Raw genomic sequence first — 19133 nt, 5'->3', positions numbered from 1 at the left:
GCCCCCAGGCTTGCAGCTCCCCAGGACGCCGGCAGCCATTATACACATGCAGTCTGGCTGGAGATCGGACGCAGGCTCTGGGGGACCCAGGCTAGGGGTTTCTGGCGACCACACACCCGCGATAAGCGGGCGGTAAGCAGCACATACGTGCGGCCCCACTAGTGCCACAGTGTTATATTTTTCGCTGTACCAGATATATTTATATACTGCACTGTAAGGTCGCTTCTTGGCTGTACACCCTATATTGCTTTGAGGAGACAACAGCATGTCATCCGCAAAACGCAAGGGTGCCAAGGCACGGGCTGTATACACGGCTTGTACAGCATGTGGGGCTAATCTACCAGCAGGCTCCAACGACTCTCATTGTGTGCAATGTTCAGTCCCAGTGGCACTTCGTCAGCCAGAGCCTATTGTGGTGGTAGCCCAGGCAGAGACGCCTGTGAACCCTGCCCCGGTGACGGGGACAGGATTTGCAGTCTTTGCTGATAAAATGTCTGTGACTATGACAAAAATCCTGGAGACCTTGCAGTCCAGGCCAGTTGCTCAGACCATAGACACTGCTGTGTCTATGTTCCCCGGTCCCCCTCAGTTGGAACTAATCCGTACTTCAAGGGGGTCCCAGGCATCACAGGCTGAGGGCTCTGACTCCGATGACAGTCCCAGTCCGCCTAAGCGAGCTCGCTGGGAGAGACCCTCCACGTCATCACGCGGATCAGGGTCTCAGCGAGAAGGGTCCCTATATGATGGTTCAGAGGTGGGTGATCAGGAGTCTTGTCCTGACGCCGCACTCAATTTGGATACGCCAGATGGTGACGCCATGGTAAATGACCTTATAGCGGCCATCAATAGGCTGTTGGATATTTCTCCCCCAGCCCCTTCTGCAGAGGAGGCAGCTGCACAGCAGGAGAAATTCCATTTCCTGTATCCCAAGCGTAAATTGAGTACTTTTCTGGACCACTCTGACTTCAGAGAATCCATCCAGAAACACAATACTTATCCGGACAAGCGTTTTTCTAAACGCCTTAAGGATACACGTTATCCTTTTCCCCCTGACGTGGTCAAACGCTGGACCCAGTGTCCAAAAGTGGACCCTCCAATATCCAGGCTTGCAGCTAGATCCATAGTTGCAGTGGAGGATGGGGCTTCACTTAAAGATGCCAATGACAGACAGATGGACCTTTGGTTGAAATCTGTCTATGAAGCTATCGGCGCGTCGTTTGCTCCAGCATTCGCGGCCGTGTGGGCGCTCCAAGCTATTTCAGCTGGTCTGGCACAGGTGGACTCTCTCATACGTCCAGCAGTGCCGCAAGTGGCGTCCCTAACTACGCAAATGTCTGCGTTTGCGACCTACGCTATCAATGCGGTACTGGACTCTACGAGCCGTACCTCAATGGCATCCGCCAACTCTGTAGTTTTGCGCAGGGCCTTGTGGTTAAAGGAATGGAAAGCAGATTCTGCTTCTAAAAAATGTTTAACCAGCTTGCCATTATCTGGAGACAGACTGTTTGGTGAGCAATTGGCGGAAATCATTAAACAGTCCAAAGGTAAGGACTCCTCCTTACCCCAGCCCAGATCAAGCAAACCTCCACAGAGGAAGTGGCAGTCAAAGTTTCGGTCCTTTCGAGGCTCGGGCAAGCCCCAATTCTCCTCGTCCAAAGGGACTCAGAAAGAGCAAAGGAGCTCTGATTCCTGGCGGGCTCACTCACGCCCCAAGAAAGCAACCGGAGGTACCGCTTCCAAGGCGGCTGCCTCATGACTTTCGGCCGCCTCCCTCCGCATCCTCGGTCGGTGGCAGGCTCTCCCGCTTTTGCGACATTTGGCTGCCACAGGTCAAAGACCGGTGGGTAACAGACATTTGGTCTCACGGGTACAGGATAGAGTTCAGTTCTCGGCCTCCGCCTCGGTTCTTCAGAACTTCCCCACATCCCGACCGAGCAGATGCCCTTCTGCAGGCGGTGACTTCTCTAAGAGCAGATGGAGTGGTGGTCCCTGTTCCTCTTCAGGAACGAGGTCAAGGTTTTTACTCCAATCTCTTTGTGGTACCAAAAAAGGACGGCTCATTCCGTCCTGTTCTGGACCTAGAACTGCTCAACAAGCATGTGAACGCCAGGCGGTTCCGGATGGAATCCCTCCGCTCAGTCATTGCCTCAATGTCTCAAGGAGATTTCCTAGCGTCAATAGACATCAAGGATGCTTATCTCCACGTGCCGATTGCTACAGAGCACCAACGCTTTCTACGCTTCGTGATAGGAGACGACCATCTTCAGTTCGTAGCTCTGCCATTTGGTCTCGCGACAGCCCCACGGGTGTTCACCAAGATCATGGCGGCAGTGGTAGCAGTCTTGCACTCTCAGGGACACTCTGTGATCCCTTACTTGGACGATCTACTGGTCAAGGCACCCTCTCAAGAGGCATGCCAACTAAGCTTGACTGTTGCACTGGAGACTCTCCAGACGTTCGGGTGGATCATCAACTTCTCAAAGTCAAATCTGTCACCGACCCAATCACTAACGTATCTTGGCATGGAGTTTCATACTCTCTCAGCGATAGTGAAGCTTCCGCTGGACAAGCAGCGGTCTCTACAGACTGGGGTGCAGGCTCTCCTTCAAGATCAGTCGCACTCCTTAAGACGCCTCATGCACTTCCTCGGGAAGATGGTGGCGGCAATGGAGGCGGTTCCGTTTGCGCAGTTTCATCTGCGCCCACTTCAATTGGACATTCTCCGCCAATGGGACGGGAAGTCAAAATCCCTGGACAGGAAAGTCTCCCTTTCCCAGACGGCCAAGGACTCTCTGCAGTGGTGGCTTCTTCCCACCTCATTATCACAGGGAAGATCCTTCCTACCACCGTCTTGGGCGGTGGTCACGACAGACGCGAGTCTGTCAGGGTGGGGAGCAGTTTTTCTCCACCACAGGGCTCAGGGTACGTGGACTCAGCAGGAGTCCACCCTTCAGATCAATGTTCTGGAAATCAGAGCAGTGTATCTTGCCCTACTAGCCTTCCAGCAGTGGCTGGAAGGAAGGCAGATCCGAATTCAGTCGGACAACTCCACAGCGGTGGCATACATCAACCACCAAGGGGGGACACGCAGTCGGCAAGCCTTCCAGGAAGTCCGGCGGATTCTGATGTGGGTGGAAGCCACGGCCTCCACCATATCCGCAGTTCACATCCCCGGCGTAGAAAACTGGGAAGCAGACTTCCTCAGTCGCCAGGGCATGGACGCAGGGGAATGGTCCCTTCACCCAGACGTGTTTCAGGAAATCTGTCGCCGATGGGGAAGGCCGGACGTCGACCTCATGGCGTCCCGGCACAACAACAAGGTCCCAACCTTCATGGCACGGTCTCGCGATCAAAGGGCGCTGGCGGCAGACGCCCTAGTGCAAGATTGGTCGCAGTTCCGGCTCCCTTATGTGTTTCCACCTCTGGCACTCTTGCCCAGAGTGCTACGCAAGATCAGATCCGATTGCAGCCGCGTCATACTCGTCGCTCCAGACTGGCCGAGGAGGGCGTGGTATCCGGATCTGTGGCAGCTCACGGTCGGCCAACCGTGGGCACTACCAGACCGACCAGACTTACTGTCCCAAGGGCCGTTTTTCCATCGGAATTCTGCGGCCCTGAACCTGACTGTGTGGCCATTGAGTCCTGGATCCTAGCGTCTTCAGGATTATCCCAAGGGGTCGTTGCCACCATGAGACAGGCTAGGAAGCCCACGTCCGCTAAGATCTACCACAGAACGTGGAGGATATTCTTATCCTGGTGCTCTGCTCAGGGAGTGTCTCCCTGGCCATTTGCATTGTCTACCTTTCTTTCTTTCCTGCAATCTGGGTTAGAAAAAGGTTTGTCGCTCGGCTCCCTTAAAGGTCAGGTCTCGGCGCTATCCGTCTTTTTTCAGAGGCGTTTGGCACGCCTTCCTAAGGTGCGCACGTTCCTACAGGGGGTTTGCCATATCGTACCCCCGTACAAGCGGCCGTTAGATCCATGGGATCTGAACAGGGTACTAGTTGCCCTCCAGAAGCCGCCCTTCGAGCCTCTGAGGGAGGTTTCACTTTCTAGACTATCACAGAAAGTGGTTTTTCTGGTAGCGATCACATCTCTTCGGAGAGTGTCTGAGCTGGCAGCGCTATCATGCAAGGCTCCCTTCCTGGTCTTCCACCAGGACAAGGTAGGGCTGCGCCCCATTCAGGAGTTTCTCCCGAAGGTGGTATCCTCTTTTCATCTTAATCAGGATATCTCTTTACCTTCGTTTTGTCCTCATGCAGTTCATCGGTATGAGAAGGATTTACATTTGTTAGATCTGGTGAGAGCACTCAGAATCTACATTTCCCGCACGGCGCCCCTGCGCCGCTCGGATGCACTCTTTGTCCTTGTCGCTGGCAAGCGCAAAGGGTCGCAGGCTTCCAAAGCCACCCTGGCTCGATGGATCAAAGAACCAATTCTTGAAGCCTACCGTTCTGCTGGGCTTCCGGTTCCATCAGGGCTGAAGGCCCATTCTACCAGAGCCGTGGGTGCGTCCTGGGCATTGCGACACCAGGCTACGGCTCAACAGGTGTGCCAGGCAGCTACCTGGTCGAGTCTGCACACTTTCACCAAACATTATCAGGTGCACACCTACGCTTCGGCGGACGCCAGCCTAGGTAGAAGAGTCCTGCAGGCGGCAGTTGCCTCCATATAGGGGAGGGCTGTCTTGCAGCTCTAACATGAGGTATTCTTTACCCACCCAGGGACAGCTTTTGGACGTCCCAATCGTCTGGGTCTCCCAATGGAGCGCCGAAGAAGAAGGGAATTTTGTTACTTACCGTAAATTCCTTTTCTTCTAGCTCCTATTGGGAGACCCAGCACCCGCCCTGTTGTCCTTCGGGATTTTTGGTTGTTTTTCGGGTACACATGTTGTTCATGTTGAACGGTTTTCAGTTCTCCGAGGTTACTTCGGAGTGAATTTGTTTAAACCAGTTATTGGCTTTCCTCCTTCTTGCTTTTGCACTAAAACTGGTGAGCCAGTGATCCCACTGGGGGTGTATAGCCAGAAGGGGAGGGGCCTTACACTTTTTAGTGTAATTGCTTTGTGTGGCCTCCGGAGGCAGTGCTATACACCCAATCGTCTGGGTCTCCCAATAGGAGCTAGAAGAAAAGGAATTTACGGTAAGTAACAAAATTCCCTTCTTTATCCTCATCCAGTTCACCAATGTGAAAAGGATTTGCACTTGTTAGATCTGGTGAGAGCACTCAGACTCTACATTTCTCGTACGGCGCCCCTGCGCCGCTCGGATGCACTCTTTGTCCTTGTCGCTGGCCAGCGTAAAGGGTCACAGGCTTCCAAATCAACCCTGGCTCGGTGGATCAAGGAGCCAATTATCGAAGCTTACCGTTCGGCTGGGCTTCCGGTTCCCTCAGGGCTGAAGGCCCATTCTACCAGAGCCGTGGGCGCATCCTGGGCTTTGAGGCACCAGGCTACGGCTCAGCAGGTGTGTCAGGCGGCTACCTGGTCGAGCCTGCACACTTTCACGAAGCACTATCAGGTGCATACCTATGCTTCGGCGGATGCCAGCCTAGGTAGACGAGTCCTTCAGGCGGCGGTTGCCCTCCTGTAGGAAGAGGCCGTTTTACGGCTCTCTTACGAGGTATTATTTTACCCACCCAGGGACTGCTTTTGGACGTCCCAATTGTCTGGGTCTCCCAATAGAGCGACAAAGAAGAAGGGAATTTTGTTTACTTACCGTAAATTCCTTTTCTTCTAGCTCTAATTGGGAGACCCAGCACCCGCCCCTGTTTTTTTGTGTACACATGTTGTTCATGTTGAATGGTTTCAGTTCTCCGATATTCCTTCGGATTGAAGTTACTTTAAACCAGTTTATAATTCTTTTTCCTCCTTCTTGCTTTTGCACCAAAACTGAGGAGCCCGTGGGAGCACGGGGGGTGTATAGGCAGAAGGGGAGGGGCTTAACACTTTTGAGTGTAATACTTTGTGCGGCCTCCGGAGGCATAGCCTATACACCCAATTGTCTGGGTCTCCCAATTAGAGCTAGAAGAAAAGGAATTTACGGTAAGTAAACAAAATTCCCTTCTTTTCTTAAGAAAATTCTTTCAGTAGATTTTCTTAAGAAAAAGAATGAGCATGTCACTTCTTTTCTGCAGCTAACTGCGTTACCATAGATAATGGCACAATAACGCAGGGAGCAACCAGTGGTAAAAACGCACCAAATCGCGGTAAAAACGCAGGTGTGCTAATCCTTCACTCTCAAGAAATTTTCTTAAGAAAAATCCTTTTCCCTGCCGCCCATGACAGCACCACCCGAGAGAGAGGTTCCGCCCATCTCTCAGGTGGTGCTGTCATGGGCTATTGAAAATCCCATTACCGGTGAGTAATTAAGATTTTTTCTTTTTCGCTCCTAATTGGGAGACCCAGACAGTGGGTGTATAGCTACTGCCCTCTGGAGGCCGCACAAAGAACTACACTTAAAAGTGTAAGGCCCCTCCCCTTCTGGCTATACACCCTCCCGTAGGAGTACAGATTCCTCAGTTTTAGCTTTGTGCGCAAGGAGGTCAGACACGCACGCATAGCTCCATTGTTTTTAGTCAGCAGCAGCTGCTGACTATGTCGGATGGAAGAAAAGAGGGCCCATACAGGGCTCCCAGCATGCTCCCTTCTCACCCCACTGTATGTCGGAGGTGTTTGTAAGGTTGAGGTACCCATTGCGGGTACGGCGGCAGGAGCCCACATGCTGATTCCTTCCCCATCCCTTTTTACAGGGCTCTGGGTGAAGTGGGATTTACTGGTCTCCAGGCACTGAGACCGTGCTCCATCTACAGCCCCTGGAGAAGATGCTGGATGGAGCGGAGTACATCAGGGACATGGCCCTGCTTCCTCAAGGTACTCTGTGTCCCCGTGCAGGCGCTCACACCGCAGCATGCTGGGTGTTGTAGTGCGCCGGGGGACAGCAGCGCTACGGCGCTTGTGCCATGGCCTCATTCAGCTTCGCTGAAGCAGGCACACTTATTGGAATCGGTCGCGCCGGCCGCTGGGACTGCGGCGCGGCTGGCACTTGTGGTGCGCCGGGGACTTCAGCGCGGCCCGCGCTTTTACGGCGGCCGCGCTGATAACTCGAGTCCCCGGCTTTTGCGGCCTGCTTCCGTTCGTTCCCGCCCCCAGACCTGCCAGTCAGGAGAGGGGCGGGACGCTGGCCAGTGCATCAGCGCCGAGGGCTGGAGTCGTTTTTACATACTCCAGCCCTCACAATCGGCACAGAGGGGACACTGTTTCCCGCACTTTTGTTTGGGAACTCCCACGGACCGCCCCTCTCCACAGACGCCGGCAGCCATTCCTGCTGACACGCTGCGCTGCAGAGGGGAGCCGGGGAGACCCAGACAAGGATTTCTGCAGCCTCTTACCCGCTATTCAGCGGGCGGTAAGCAGCCCTCAGGGCTCACCCCCTCTTGTGCCAGTAGTATTCTTAGTATTTTGTTTCTACAAATACTTTGTATTGCATAGCGCTGGTCGCCCTTTGGCTATAGACTCTCTCACATTGCAGAGAGCCAGCAGCATGTCGCCCGTAAAACGCAAGGGTGCCAAGGCGCAGACATTATATGCTTCCTGCACCGCATGTGGGACTTTTCTACCGGCAGGCTCCACGGACCCCCATTGTGTGCAGTGCTCGGCCCCTGCGGCGCTTGCACAGTCGGGACCTCTGCTGGACGTGACCCAGGGTGTACCACCTGTGAATGCTGTCCAGGTGACAGGAACTGAGTTTGCGGCTTTTGCTGACAGAATGTCTCTCACTATGTCACAAATTCTTGACACATTGCGAGCTAGGCCTGTACTTCAGGCCACGGACACTGTGCAATCATTGCCCCCTGGTCCCCCTCGGCTCCAAGCTCCGGGACGGGCATATACACCTCAGGGTGAAGACTCTGACTCGGACGATGGCCCCGGGCAGCCTAAGCGGGCTCGCTATGACGGGCCTTCACATTCATCTCAATGGTCAGGATCCCAGCGAGATGAATCTATGGGTGATGAGGCGGACGTAACTGATCAGGATTCTGATCCTGGGACCGCTCTCAATCTAGATACACCAGATGGTGACGCCATAGTTAATGATCTTATATTTAACATCAATAAGATGTTAAATATTTCCCCACCAGCTCCTCTTGTGGAGGAGTCAGCTTCGCAGCACGAGAGAATCCATTTCAGATACCCTAAGCGTACGTTAAGCACTTTTCTGGACCACGCTGACTTTAGAGACGCAATCCAGAAACCCCACGCTTATCCTGAAAGGCGTTTTCCTAAACGGCTTAAAGATACACGCTATCCTTTTCCCCCTGAGGTGGTCAAGGGTTGGACCCAGTGTCCAAAAGTGGATCCTCCAATTTCCAGGCTTGCAGCTAGATCCTTGGTTGCAGTTGAAGATGGAGCGGCACTTAAAGATGCCACTGACAGGCAGATGGAGCTCTGGCTGAAATCCATCTATGAAGCGATTGGAGCGTCATTAGCGCCTTCTTTTGCAGCTGTATGGGCACTCCAAGCTATCTCAGCCGGGCTTGCGCGAGTTGACTCCGTCACACGTGCATTTGCCCCGCAGGTAGCACCATTGACCTCGCAAATGGCGGCATTCGCGTCGTACGCGATTAATGCTGTTCTTGACGCTACAAGCCGCACGGCAGTGGCGTCAGCCAACTCCGTTGTTTTGCGTAGGGCCCTGTGGTTGAGACATTGGAAAGCAGATTCTCATTCCAAGAAGTGCTTAACCAATTTGCCTTTTTCTCGTGACCGATTGTTTGGAGAGCGTTTGGATGAAATCATCAAACACTCCAAGGGTAAGGACTCATCCTTACCGCAACACAGACAAAACAGACCCCAACAGAGGAAGGGTCAGTCTGGTTATCGGTCCTTTCGAGGACCGGGCAGGTCCCAATTCGCCTCGTCAAAAAAGACTCAAAAAGACCAGAGACGCTCAGATTCTTGGAGGTCTCAGTCACGCCCAAAAAGGACAGCCGGAGGAACCGTTGCCAAGACGGCGTCCTCCTGACTTGCGGTCTCCGATTCCCACACCCGCGGTCGGTGGGAGGCTTTCCCACTTTGGCGACATCTGGCTGTCACACGTCAAAGACCGTTGGGTGAGGGATATTCTGTCTCACGGGTACAGGATAGAGTTCAGTTCTCGTCCGCCAACTCGTTTCTTCAGAACTTCTCCACCACCAGACCGAGCCGATGCTCTGTTCCAGGCGGTGGCCGCTCTAAAGGCGGAAGGAGTGGTGACCTCCGTCCCTCTTCAGGAACAAGGTCACGGTTTTTACTCCAATCTGTTTGTGGTCCCAAAAAAGGACGGATCGTATCGGCCCGTCCTGGATCTAAAGTTGCTCAACAGACACGTAAAAGTCAGGAGGTTCCGGATGGAATCCCTACGCTCCGTCATAGCCTCAATGTCTCAAGGAGATTTTCTAGCATCAATAGATATCAAAGATGCGTATCTCCACGTGCCGATCGCACCAGAGCATCAGCGTTTCCTACGCTTCGTCATACACGACGAACACCTGCAGTTCGTAGCGTTACCTTTCGGTCTGGCAACAGCCCCCCGGGTCTTCACCAAAGTCATGGCAGCAGTAGTAGCTGTTCTGCACTCGCAGGGTCACTCGGTCATCCCGTATCTAGACGACCTGCTTATAAAGGCACCCTCTCAAGAGGCATGCCAACACAGTCTGAAGGTGGCACTAGACACTCTCCAGAGTTTCGGGTGGATTATCAACTTTCCAAAGTCTCATCTAACCCCGACCCAATCTCTGACTTATCTTGGCATGGAGTTTCATACTCTCTCAGCGATAGTGAAGCTTCCACTGGACAAGCAGTGCTCGCTACGGACTGGAGTGCAATCTCTCCTTCAGACCCAGTCGCACTCACTGAGGCGCCTCATGCATTTCCTAGGAAAGATGGTAGCAGCAATGGAGGCAGTCCCGTTCGCGCAGTTTCATCTGCGCCCTCTACAATGGGACATTCTACGCCAATGGGACGGGAAATCGACGTCCCTCGACAGGACTGTCTCCCTCTCTCAGACTGCCAAGGACTCTCTGCGTTGGTGGCTTCTCCCCACCTCATTGTCACAGGGAAAGTCGTTCCTTCCCCCGTCCTGGGCAGTGGTCACGACGGATGCGAGCCTATCAGGGTGGGGAGCGGTGTATCTCCACCACAGGGCTCAGGGGATGTGGACTCTGGAAGAGTCCACCCTGCAGATCAATGTTCTGGAAATCAGAGCAATCTATCTTTCCCTGCGAGCCTTCCAACAATGGCTGGAAGGCAAGCAGATTCGGATTCAGTCGGACAATTCCACGGCGGTGGCGTACATCAACCACCAAGGGGGAACACGCAGTCGCCAAGCTTTTCAAGAAGTCCAACGGATTTTGACGTGGGTGGAAAGCAGAGCGTCCACCATATCCGCAGTTCACATCCCAGGCGTGGAAAACTGGGAAGCAGACTTTCTCAGTCGCCAGGGCATGGACGCAGGAGAATGGTCCCTTCACCCGGACGTGTTTCAGCAGATCTGTTGCCGCTGGGGGACGCCGGACGTCGATCTGATGGCGTCACGGCACAACAACAAGGTCCCAGTTTTCATGGCACGGTCTCACGATCACCGAGCACTGGCGGCAGACGCCTTGGTTCAGGATTGGTCGCAATTCCGACTCCCCTATGTGTTCCCACCTCTAGCATTGTTACCCAGAGTTCTCCGGAAAATCAGGTCCGACTGCCATTGAGCCATACTCGTCGCTCCAGATTGGCCAAGAAGGTCGTGGTACCCGGATCTGTGGCATCTCACGGTAGGCCAACCGTGGACACTACCAGACCGTCCAGATTTGCTGTCTCAAGGGCCGTTTTTCCATCTGAATTCTGCGGCCCTGAACCTGACTGTGTGGCCATTGAGTCCTGGATCCTAGCGGCCTCAGGTTTATCTCATGAGGTTGTTGCCACAATGAGACAGGCTAGAAAACCATCCTCAGCTAAGATCTATCACAGAACGTGGAAGATATTCTTAGCGTGGTGCTTGGCTCAAGGGTTTTCTCCCTGGCCATTTGCATTGCCAATTTTTCTTTCCTTCCTGCAGTCTGGGTTGGAAAAAGGTTTGTCGCTTAGCTCTCTTAAGGGTCAAGTCTCCGCGCTATCCGTATTCTTTCAGAAGCGCTTGGCACGGCTTTCTAAAGTACGCACGTTTCTCCAAGGAGTTTGTCATATCGTTCCTCCTTACAGACGGCCATTGGAACCCTGGGATCTGAACAAGGTTCTCATTGCTCTCCAGAAGCCGCCTTTCGAGCCTTTGAAAGAGGTTCCCCTTTCTCGGCTTTCACAAAAGGTAGTTTTTCTTGTGGCGGTCACGTCTCTTCGAAGAGTGTCCGAGCTAGCGGCGTTATCTTGCAAATCTCCCTTCCTGGTGTTTCACCAAGACAAGGTAGTACTGCGTCCAATTCCAGAGTTTTCTCCAAAGGTGGTTTCTTCCTTTCATCTCAATCAGGATATCACTTTGCCATCTTTGTGTCCGCATCCAGTTCACCAATTTGAAAAGGGTTTACATCTGTTGGACCTGGTGAGAGCACTCAGGATTTACATTTCTCGCACGGCGGCTCTACGCCGTTCTGATGCGCTCTTTGTCCTAGTCGCTGGTCAGCATAAGGGATCGCAAGCTTCCAAATCCACCCTGGCGCGGTGGATCAAGGAACCAATTCTTCACACATACCGTTCTGCTGGGCTTCCGATTCCATCTGGACTGAAGGCCCATTCTACCAGAGCCGTGGGTGCGTCCTGGGCATTGCGGCATCAGGCTACGGCTCAGCAAGTGTGCCAAGCGGCTACCTGGTCGAGTCTGCACACGTTTACCAAACACTATCAAGTGCATACCTACGCTTCGGCAGATGCCAGCCTAGGTAGACAGGTCCTTCAGGCGGCGGTGGCCCACCTGTAGGAAGAGGCTGTCTGACAGCCCGTTCATGTGGTATCTTTTTACCCACCCAGGGACTGCTTTTGGACGTCCCACTGTCTGGGTCTCCCAATTAGGAGCGAAAAAGAAGAAGGGAATTTTGTTTACTTACCGTAAATTCCTTTTCTTCTAGCTCCAATTGGGAGACCCAGCACCCGCCCTATTTGTTCTTAGGGTTTCGTTTTTTCGGGTGCACATGTTGTTCATGTTGTTTCTTAAGTTCTCCGATCGTGTTATCGGATTGAATTTGTTTTTGAAACTGTTATTGGCTTTCCTCCTTCTTGCTTTGGTACTAAAACTGAGGAATCTGTACTCCTACGGGAGGGTGTATAGCCAGAAGGGGAGGGGCCTTACACTTTTAAGTGTAGTTCTTTGTGCGGCCTCCAGAGGGCAGTAGCTATACACCCACTGTCTGGGTCTCCCAATTGGAGCTAGAAGAAAAGGAATTTACGGTAAGTAAACAAAATTCCCTTCTTTTCTAGTGTGCACATAGCCTAATACCTCGGGGACGGTCCGATGGGTGTTGCCTCTCTCGGTCCGTCGCCTACCCCTTCTTGTGTGATCACCGTCCTCCTGCCCAGCCCCATGTGCATGACTTGGCCTGCGTCATTTACTGAGAGCCCTCCATTGTGCTCCTGGATATGTGCACTTTGATCTCGTAAGGGAAAAATCTGGTGACAGGTTCCCTTTAATGTTCCTCTGCTGCTGAGACTCTTTTGGAAGGGAAAAGCTTCTTTCTGCTTTTTACCGAAGTCACTTAGCTTTTTGTGTGTATTTTGTAAGTTGTGGGGCAGTCGGGTCCTTTGTCCCTCCTCCAGCGACTGTAGCTACTACCTATATAACCTTTGTCCTTTCCCACCATTGCTGTCCCCCTCCAGTCTGTATCACATGTAGAGGAAAGGAATGAGTGGCATCAGCCGCTACTTGTCTGGAGAGCAGTGTGTACCGGCGCTTATCATGTCCCCGCTGTTACCCCTTCTGTTAGATATGCTTTAGCTATTTATCAGTTTGGCGTCAGCATCTGTGATCTCAGCCTTGTTACAGTCAGTGTGTGCAGTAGATGATGCTTTAACCCTTAACTGGCAGCAGACACCATGCAGCTCCCATCTGGTACCAGATATTCATCGCCTGATCTATTAATGTCTTTTTGTAGGTTGATAAGGTCACAGGCAGAGTAACCGGTCAGTACAAGCCCTATGCCATCTGTGGCAACATTCGTAGGATGGTAAGTTGCCCTCTTTCCTTGTGTGTCGCCATGTTATGTGGAGTATATGTGGGATACTATCCCTCAACTGTCAATCATAGGAATACATGGAGTCCTGTATATTACACATTTCCCAACATAGCACATACCAGTGTCACCTACATTGGATGCAGTTGTGTAGAGCGGGCTCCATACAAGGCCGGTGCCAACTTTTACACAGGCAGACCCTGCCTCTTAACGGCAGCAATTAAAGCCAGCTCTGATCACTGCTTTTTAACCACTTAAATGCTGCTTTCAATCTCTTGGTAACAGTGATTGAACTTCCGGTGGGGACTTTGTTACACCCTCTATCCGAACCATGGCACAAGCAGTGTGCCAATTGTTTGCCATTGCAGCCAGGGGCCTCCATGTTTGCAGTTATATCAATATATTTTATAGGAGAGGATGTTTGGTTTTTTGTGTTTTGTTTTTTTTTTTTTTTTTCTCCAGTATGTTCTGCAATACTGAAGAATTGCAGCCCAGGTTCAATTTCCATACAAGGACTAGAAAAAAAAATGGTAAAGTGGTTTGATTTGCACCATTTTTTTTTCCAGTCCAAAAATAAAGAAATGAACAAAAAAATGAGATCACTGCATCCTTAACAGTCTGATCTATTAAAATGTAAAATTACTTAATCCATGTTTAACACTAGAACTACTGAGGTCATTTTGACTACTTTGCACCATGTATTTCTATATAGGTGTCACGAGTCCAGTAGTTCTAGTGTTAAAGGCATAAAAATGTCAAAATTGATGTTTTTTAGCCACTTCTCTAAAATAAAAAAATATAAAAAAAACCCACAAAGTATACATATAATAATAATAATAATAATAATAATTATTAATTTCTTTGTCGCTCCATTGGGAGACCCAGACAATTGGGGTGTATAGCTTCTGCCTCCGGAGGCCACACAAAGTATTACACTTAAAAGTGTAAAGCCCCTCCCCTTCTGCCTATACACCCCCCCGTGTATCACGGGCTCCTCAGTTTTTATGCTTTGTGCGAAGGAGGCACACATGCACGCATAGCTCCACAATTTAGTCAGCAGCAGCTGCTGACTATATCGGATGGAAGAAAAGTGGGCCCATATAGGGCCCCCGGCATGCTCCCTTCTCACCCCACTCTGGTCGGCGGTGCTGTAAAGGTTGAGGTACCCATTGCGGGTACATAGGCAGGAGCCAACATGCTGTTTTCCTTCCCCATCCCTGCAGGGCTCTGGGTGAAGTGGGATCCTAATCGGTCTCCATGCACTGGGACCGTGCTCCCTCCGCAGCCCCTGGGGAATTTGCTGGACAGGAGCTGGGTATAGTCAGGGACAAGGCCCTGCTACTGTGAGGTACTCTGTGTCCCCTTGGGGACGGCGCATGGAGCGCTTGTGTCATACACGCTGCAGCACTGCTGGGTGTGTTAGTGCGCCGGGACTACCGCGCTGACCGCGCTTGTTTGCCGGCCGCGCTTATAACTCTAGTCCCCGGCTTCTGCGGCCTAGTACCGCATATTCCCGCCCCCGGGCCTGCCAGTCAGGGGAAGGGAGGGACGCTGCACTGGACGTCAGCGCTGAGGGCTGGAGCATACTTTGTATCCTCCTCCCCCCTCACTGAGCACCGTGGGGCACCAGATTCCCGCACTTTCTAGGGCACGCCCACGGCCCCCTCCTCCTCACAGAACGCCGGCAGCCATTCCTGTCAGCACTTCTGAAGCTGGAGAGGAGAGACAACACGGCTCTGGGAGATCCAGGCAGGGAATCTGGTGGTCACACAACCGCTTTGGGCGGTCGGTAAGCCGCACCTGTTTCTAGGTGCTGGCCCCCTGGGTGCCGAAGTGTATATATATAGGTTTATATGCTATACATTTACTCTGTACGGTCGCACTGTTGATTTTTGGCTATATACCCTCCCGGATTGTACTCAGAGGAGACAACAGCATGTCGTCCGCAAAAAGCAAGGGTGCCAAAGCACAGGCTTACTTTGCAACCTGTACCTCATGTGCGGCTATACTACCGGCAGGTTCCACCTACCCTCATTGTGTGCAATGCTCGGCCCCTGTGGCACTTACTCAGCCGGAGCCTCTGCCACTGGTGGCCCAAGTGGAACCACCTGCTACCACTGTCCAGGTGACAGGGACGGAGTTTGCAGTATTCGCTGACAAACTTTCTGAGACTATGGACAAATGGTCTGCTAAGATACTAGAAGCCTTGCAGTCCAGGCCGGTAACACAAGCCCGGGCACTGTTGAATCATTGACCCCAGGCCCCCCTCGGTTGGAGCAGCAAAGTGCTCCTGGGGTGACTCATAGGTCCCAAGGTGAGGTCTCTGACACGGACCGCAGTCCCAGACCGCCTAAGCGGGCTCGCTGGGAGCTTCCCTCGACTTCATCACACTGGTCAGGGTCTCAGCAGGAGGACTCTCTAGAGGATGAAGCGGAGGTGGCAGATCAGGATTCTGATCCTGAAGCCGCTCTCAACCTAGATACGGCAGAGGGAGACGCCATAGTGAACGACCTTATAGCGTCCATCAATCAGGTGTTGGAGCTTTCTCCCCCAGCTCCTCCAATTGAGGAGTCAGCTTCTCAGCAGGAGAAATTCCGTTTTAGGTTTCCCAAGCGTACAATGAGTACGTTTCTGGATCACTCAGACTTCAGAGAGGCAGTCCAGAAACACCGAGCTTGTCCAGATAAGCGCTTTTCTAAGCGCCTTAAGGACACACGTTATCCCTTCCCCCCCTGACGTTGTCAAGGGTTGGGCTCAGTGTCCCAAGGTGGATCCTCCAGTCTCCAGACTGGCGGCTAGATCCATAGTTGCAGTGGAAGATGGGGCTTCACTCAAAGATGCCACTGACAGACAGATGGAGCTCTGGTTGAAATCCATCTATGAGGCTATCGGCGCGTCCTTTGCTCCGGCATTCGCAGCCGTATGGGCGCTCCAAGCTATCTCAGCTTGTCACTCGCAGATTAATGCAGTCACACGTGCCTCTGCTCCGCAGGTGGTGTCATTAACCTCTCAGGCGTCGGCGTTTGCTTCCTACGCCATTAATGCTGTCCTGGACTCTGCGAGCCGTACGGCGGTAGCATCCGCCAATTCGGTGGCAGTCCGCAGGGCCATGTGGCTACGTGAATGGAAGGCAGACTCTGCTTCCAAAAAGTTCTTAACCGGGTTGCCATTTTCTGGCGACCGCCTGTTTGGTGAGCGATTGGATGAAATCATTAAACAATCCAAGGGAAAGGACTCATCCTTACCCCAGCCCAAACCAAAGAGACCTCAACAACGGAAGGTACAATCGAGGTTTCGGTCTTTTCGGCCCGTGGGCAGGTCTCAATTCTCCTCGTCCAACAGGCCACAGAAGAGTCAGACGAACTCCGATTCATGGCGGTCTAAGTCACGTCCTAAAAAGACCGCCGGAGGAACCGCTCCCAAAGCGGCCTCCTCATGACTTTCGGCCTCTTCACACCGCATCCTCGGTCGGTGGCAGGCTCTCCCGCTTTTGCGACGCCTGGCTGCCACAGGTACAAGACCGTTGGGTGAGAGACATTCTGTCTCACGGTTACAGGATAGAGTTCAGCTCTCGTCCTCCGACTCGTTTCTTCAGAACATCTCCGCCCCCCGAGCGAGCCGATGCTCTTCTTCAGGCGGTGTGCACTCTGAAGGCAGAAGGAGTGGTGATCTCTGTTCCTCTTCAGCAACAGGGTCACGGTTTTTACTCCAACTTGTTTGTGGTGCCAAAAAAGGACAGATCTTTCCGTCCTGTTCTGGACCTAAAACTGCTCAACAAACACGTAAAAACCAGGCGGTTCCGGATGGAATCGCTCCGCTCCGTCATCGCCTCAATGTCCCAAGGAGATTTCCTAGCATCAATCGACATCAAAGATGCTTATCTCCACTTACCGATTGCACCAGAACATCAGCGCTTCCTGCGTTTCGCCATAGGGGACGAACACCTTCAGTTCGTGGCACTGCCTTTCGGCCTGGCGACAGCACCACGGGTTTTCACCAAGGTCATGGCAACAGTGGTAGCAGTCCTACACTCTCAGGGACACTCGGTGATCCCTTACTTAGACGATCTGCTGGTCAAGGCACCCTCTCGAGTGGCATGCCAACGCAGCCTGGACATTGCTCTGGAGACTCTCCAGAGATTCGGGTGTATCATCAATTTCCCAAAGTCAAATCTGACACCGGCCCAATCACTGACATATCTCGGCATGGAGTTTCATACTCTCTCAGCGATAGTGAAGCTTCCGCTGGACAAACAGCGTTCACTACAGACAGGGGTGCAATCTCTCCTTCAAGGCCAGTCACACCCCTTGAGGCGCCTCATGCACTTCCTAGGGAAGATGGTGGCAGCAATGGAGGCAGTTCCTTTTGCGCAGTTTCATCTGCGTCCACTTCAATGGGACATTCTCCGCAAGTGGGACAGGAAGTCGACGTCCCTCGACAGGAACGTCTCCCTTTCTCAGGCAGCCAAAGCCTCCCTTCGGTGGTGGCTTCTTCCCACTTCATTGTCGAAGGGGAAATCCTTCCTACCCCCATCCTGGGCGGTGGTCACGACGGACGCGAGTCTGTCAGGGTGGGGAGCGGTCTTTCTCCACCACAGGGCACAGGGTACCTGGACTCAGCCAGAGTCCTCCCTGCAGATCAATGTTCTGGAGATAAGGGCAGTGTATCTTGCCCTAAAGGCGTTCCAGCCGTGGCTGGAAGGCAAACAGATCCGAATTCAGTCGGACAACTCCACAGCGGTGGCATACATCAACCACCAAGGCGGAACACGCAGTCGGCAAGCCTTCCAGGAAGTCCGGCGGATTCTGCTGTGGGTGGAAGCCACAGCATCCACCATATCCGCAGTTCACATCCCGGGCGTAGAAAACTGGGAAGCAGACTTTCTCAGTCGCCAGGGCATGGACGCAGGGGAATGGTCCCTTCACCCGGACGTGTTTCAAGAGATCTGTTGCCGCTGGGGGATGCCGGATGTCGACCTAATGGCGTCCCGGCACAACAACAAGGTCCCGGCATTCATGGCACGGTCTCAAGATCACAGAGCTCTGGCGGCAGACTCATTAGTTCAGGATTGGTCGCAGTTTCAACTCCCTTATGTGTTTCCTCCTCTGGCACTGTTGCCCAGAGTGTTACGCAAGATCAGGTCCGACTGCCGCCGCGCCATCCTCGTCGCTCCAGACTGGCCGAGGAGGTCGTGGTACCCGGATCTGTGGCATCTCACGGTGGGTCAACCGTGGGCACTACCAGACCGACCAGACTTGCTGTCTCAAGGGCCGTTTTTCCATCTGAATTCTGCGGCCCTCAACCTGACTGTGTGGCCATTGAGTCCTGGATCCTAGCGTCTTCAGGGTTATCTCAAGAGGTCATTGCCACTATGAGACAGGCCAGGAAACCAACGTCCGCCAAGATCTACCACAGGACGTGGAGAATATTCTTATCCTGGTGCTCTGATCAGGGTTTTACTCCCTGGCCATTTGCCTTGCCCACTTTTCTTTCCTTCCTTCAATCCGGATTGGAAAAGGGTTTGTCGCTCGGCTCCCTTAAGGGACAAGTCTCAGCGCTCTCTGTGTTTTTCCAGAAGCGCCTAGCCAGACTTCCACAGGTACGCACGTTCCTGCAGGGGGTTTGTCACATAGTCCCTCCTTACAAGCGTCCGTTAGAACCCTGGGATCTGAACAGGGTGCTGATGGCTCTTCAGAAACCACCCTTCGAGCCAATGAAGGATATTTCTCTTTCACGCCTTTCGCAGAAAGTGGTCTTCCTAGTAGCAGTCACATCACTTCGGAGAGTGTCTGAGCTAGCAGCGCTGTCATGCAAAGCTCCTTTCCTGGTGTTTCACCAGGACAAGGTGGTTCTGCGTCCGATTCCGGAATTTCTCCCTAAGGTGGTATCCCCTTTTCATCTCAATCAGGATATCTCCTTACCTTCTTTGTCCACATCCAGTTCACCAATGT

At 52.8% G+C, this 19133-nt stretch overlaps 1 protein-coding gene across 3 annotated transcripts in view; it reads left to right on the top strand.

The window, feature by feature from the left end:
* Positions 1-19133, top strand: part of RPS21 (ribosomal protein S21) — a 51714-nt gene that overhangs the window by 15544 nt on the left and 17037 nt on the right. For all 3 annotated transcript variants that reach the window (XM_075347767.1, XM_075347768.1, XM_075347770.1), the window contains exon 4: positions 13105-13176. In XM_075347767.1, the coding sequence (XP_075203882.1) occupies positions 13105-13176 (72 nt within the window). The remainder of the gene's footprint in view (positions 1-13104; positions 13177-19133) is intronic.

Source organism: Anomaloglossus baeobatrachus, chromosome 5 (assembly GCF_048569485.1).
Source record: "Anomaloglossus baeobatrachus isolate aAnoBae1 chromosome 5, aAnoBae1.hap1, whole genome shotgun sequence".
Lineage (NCBI taxonomy): Eukaryota > Metazoa > Chordata > Amphibia > Anura > Aromobatidae > Anomaloglossus > Anomaloglossus baeobatrachus.
This window is presented reverse-complemented; position numbering and strand designations above follow the sequence as displayed.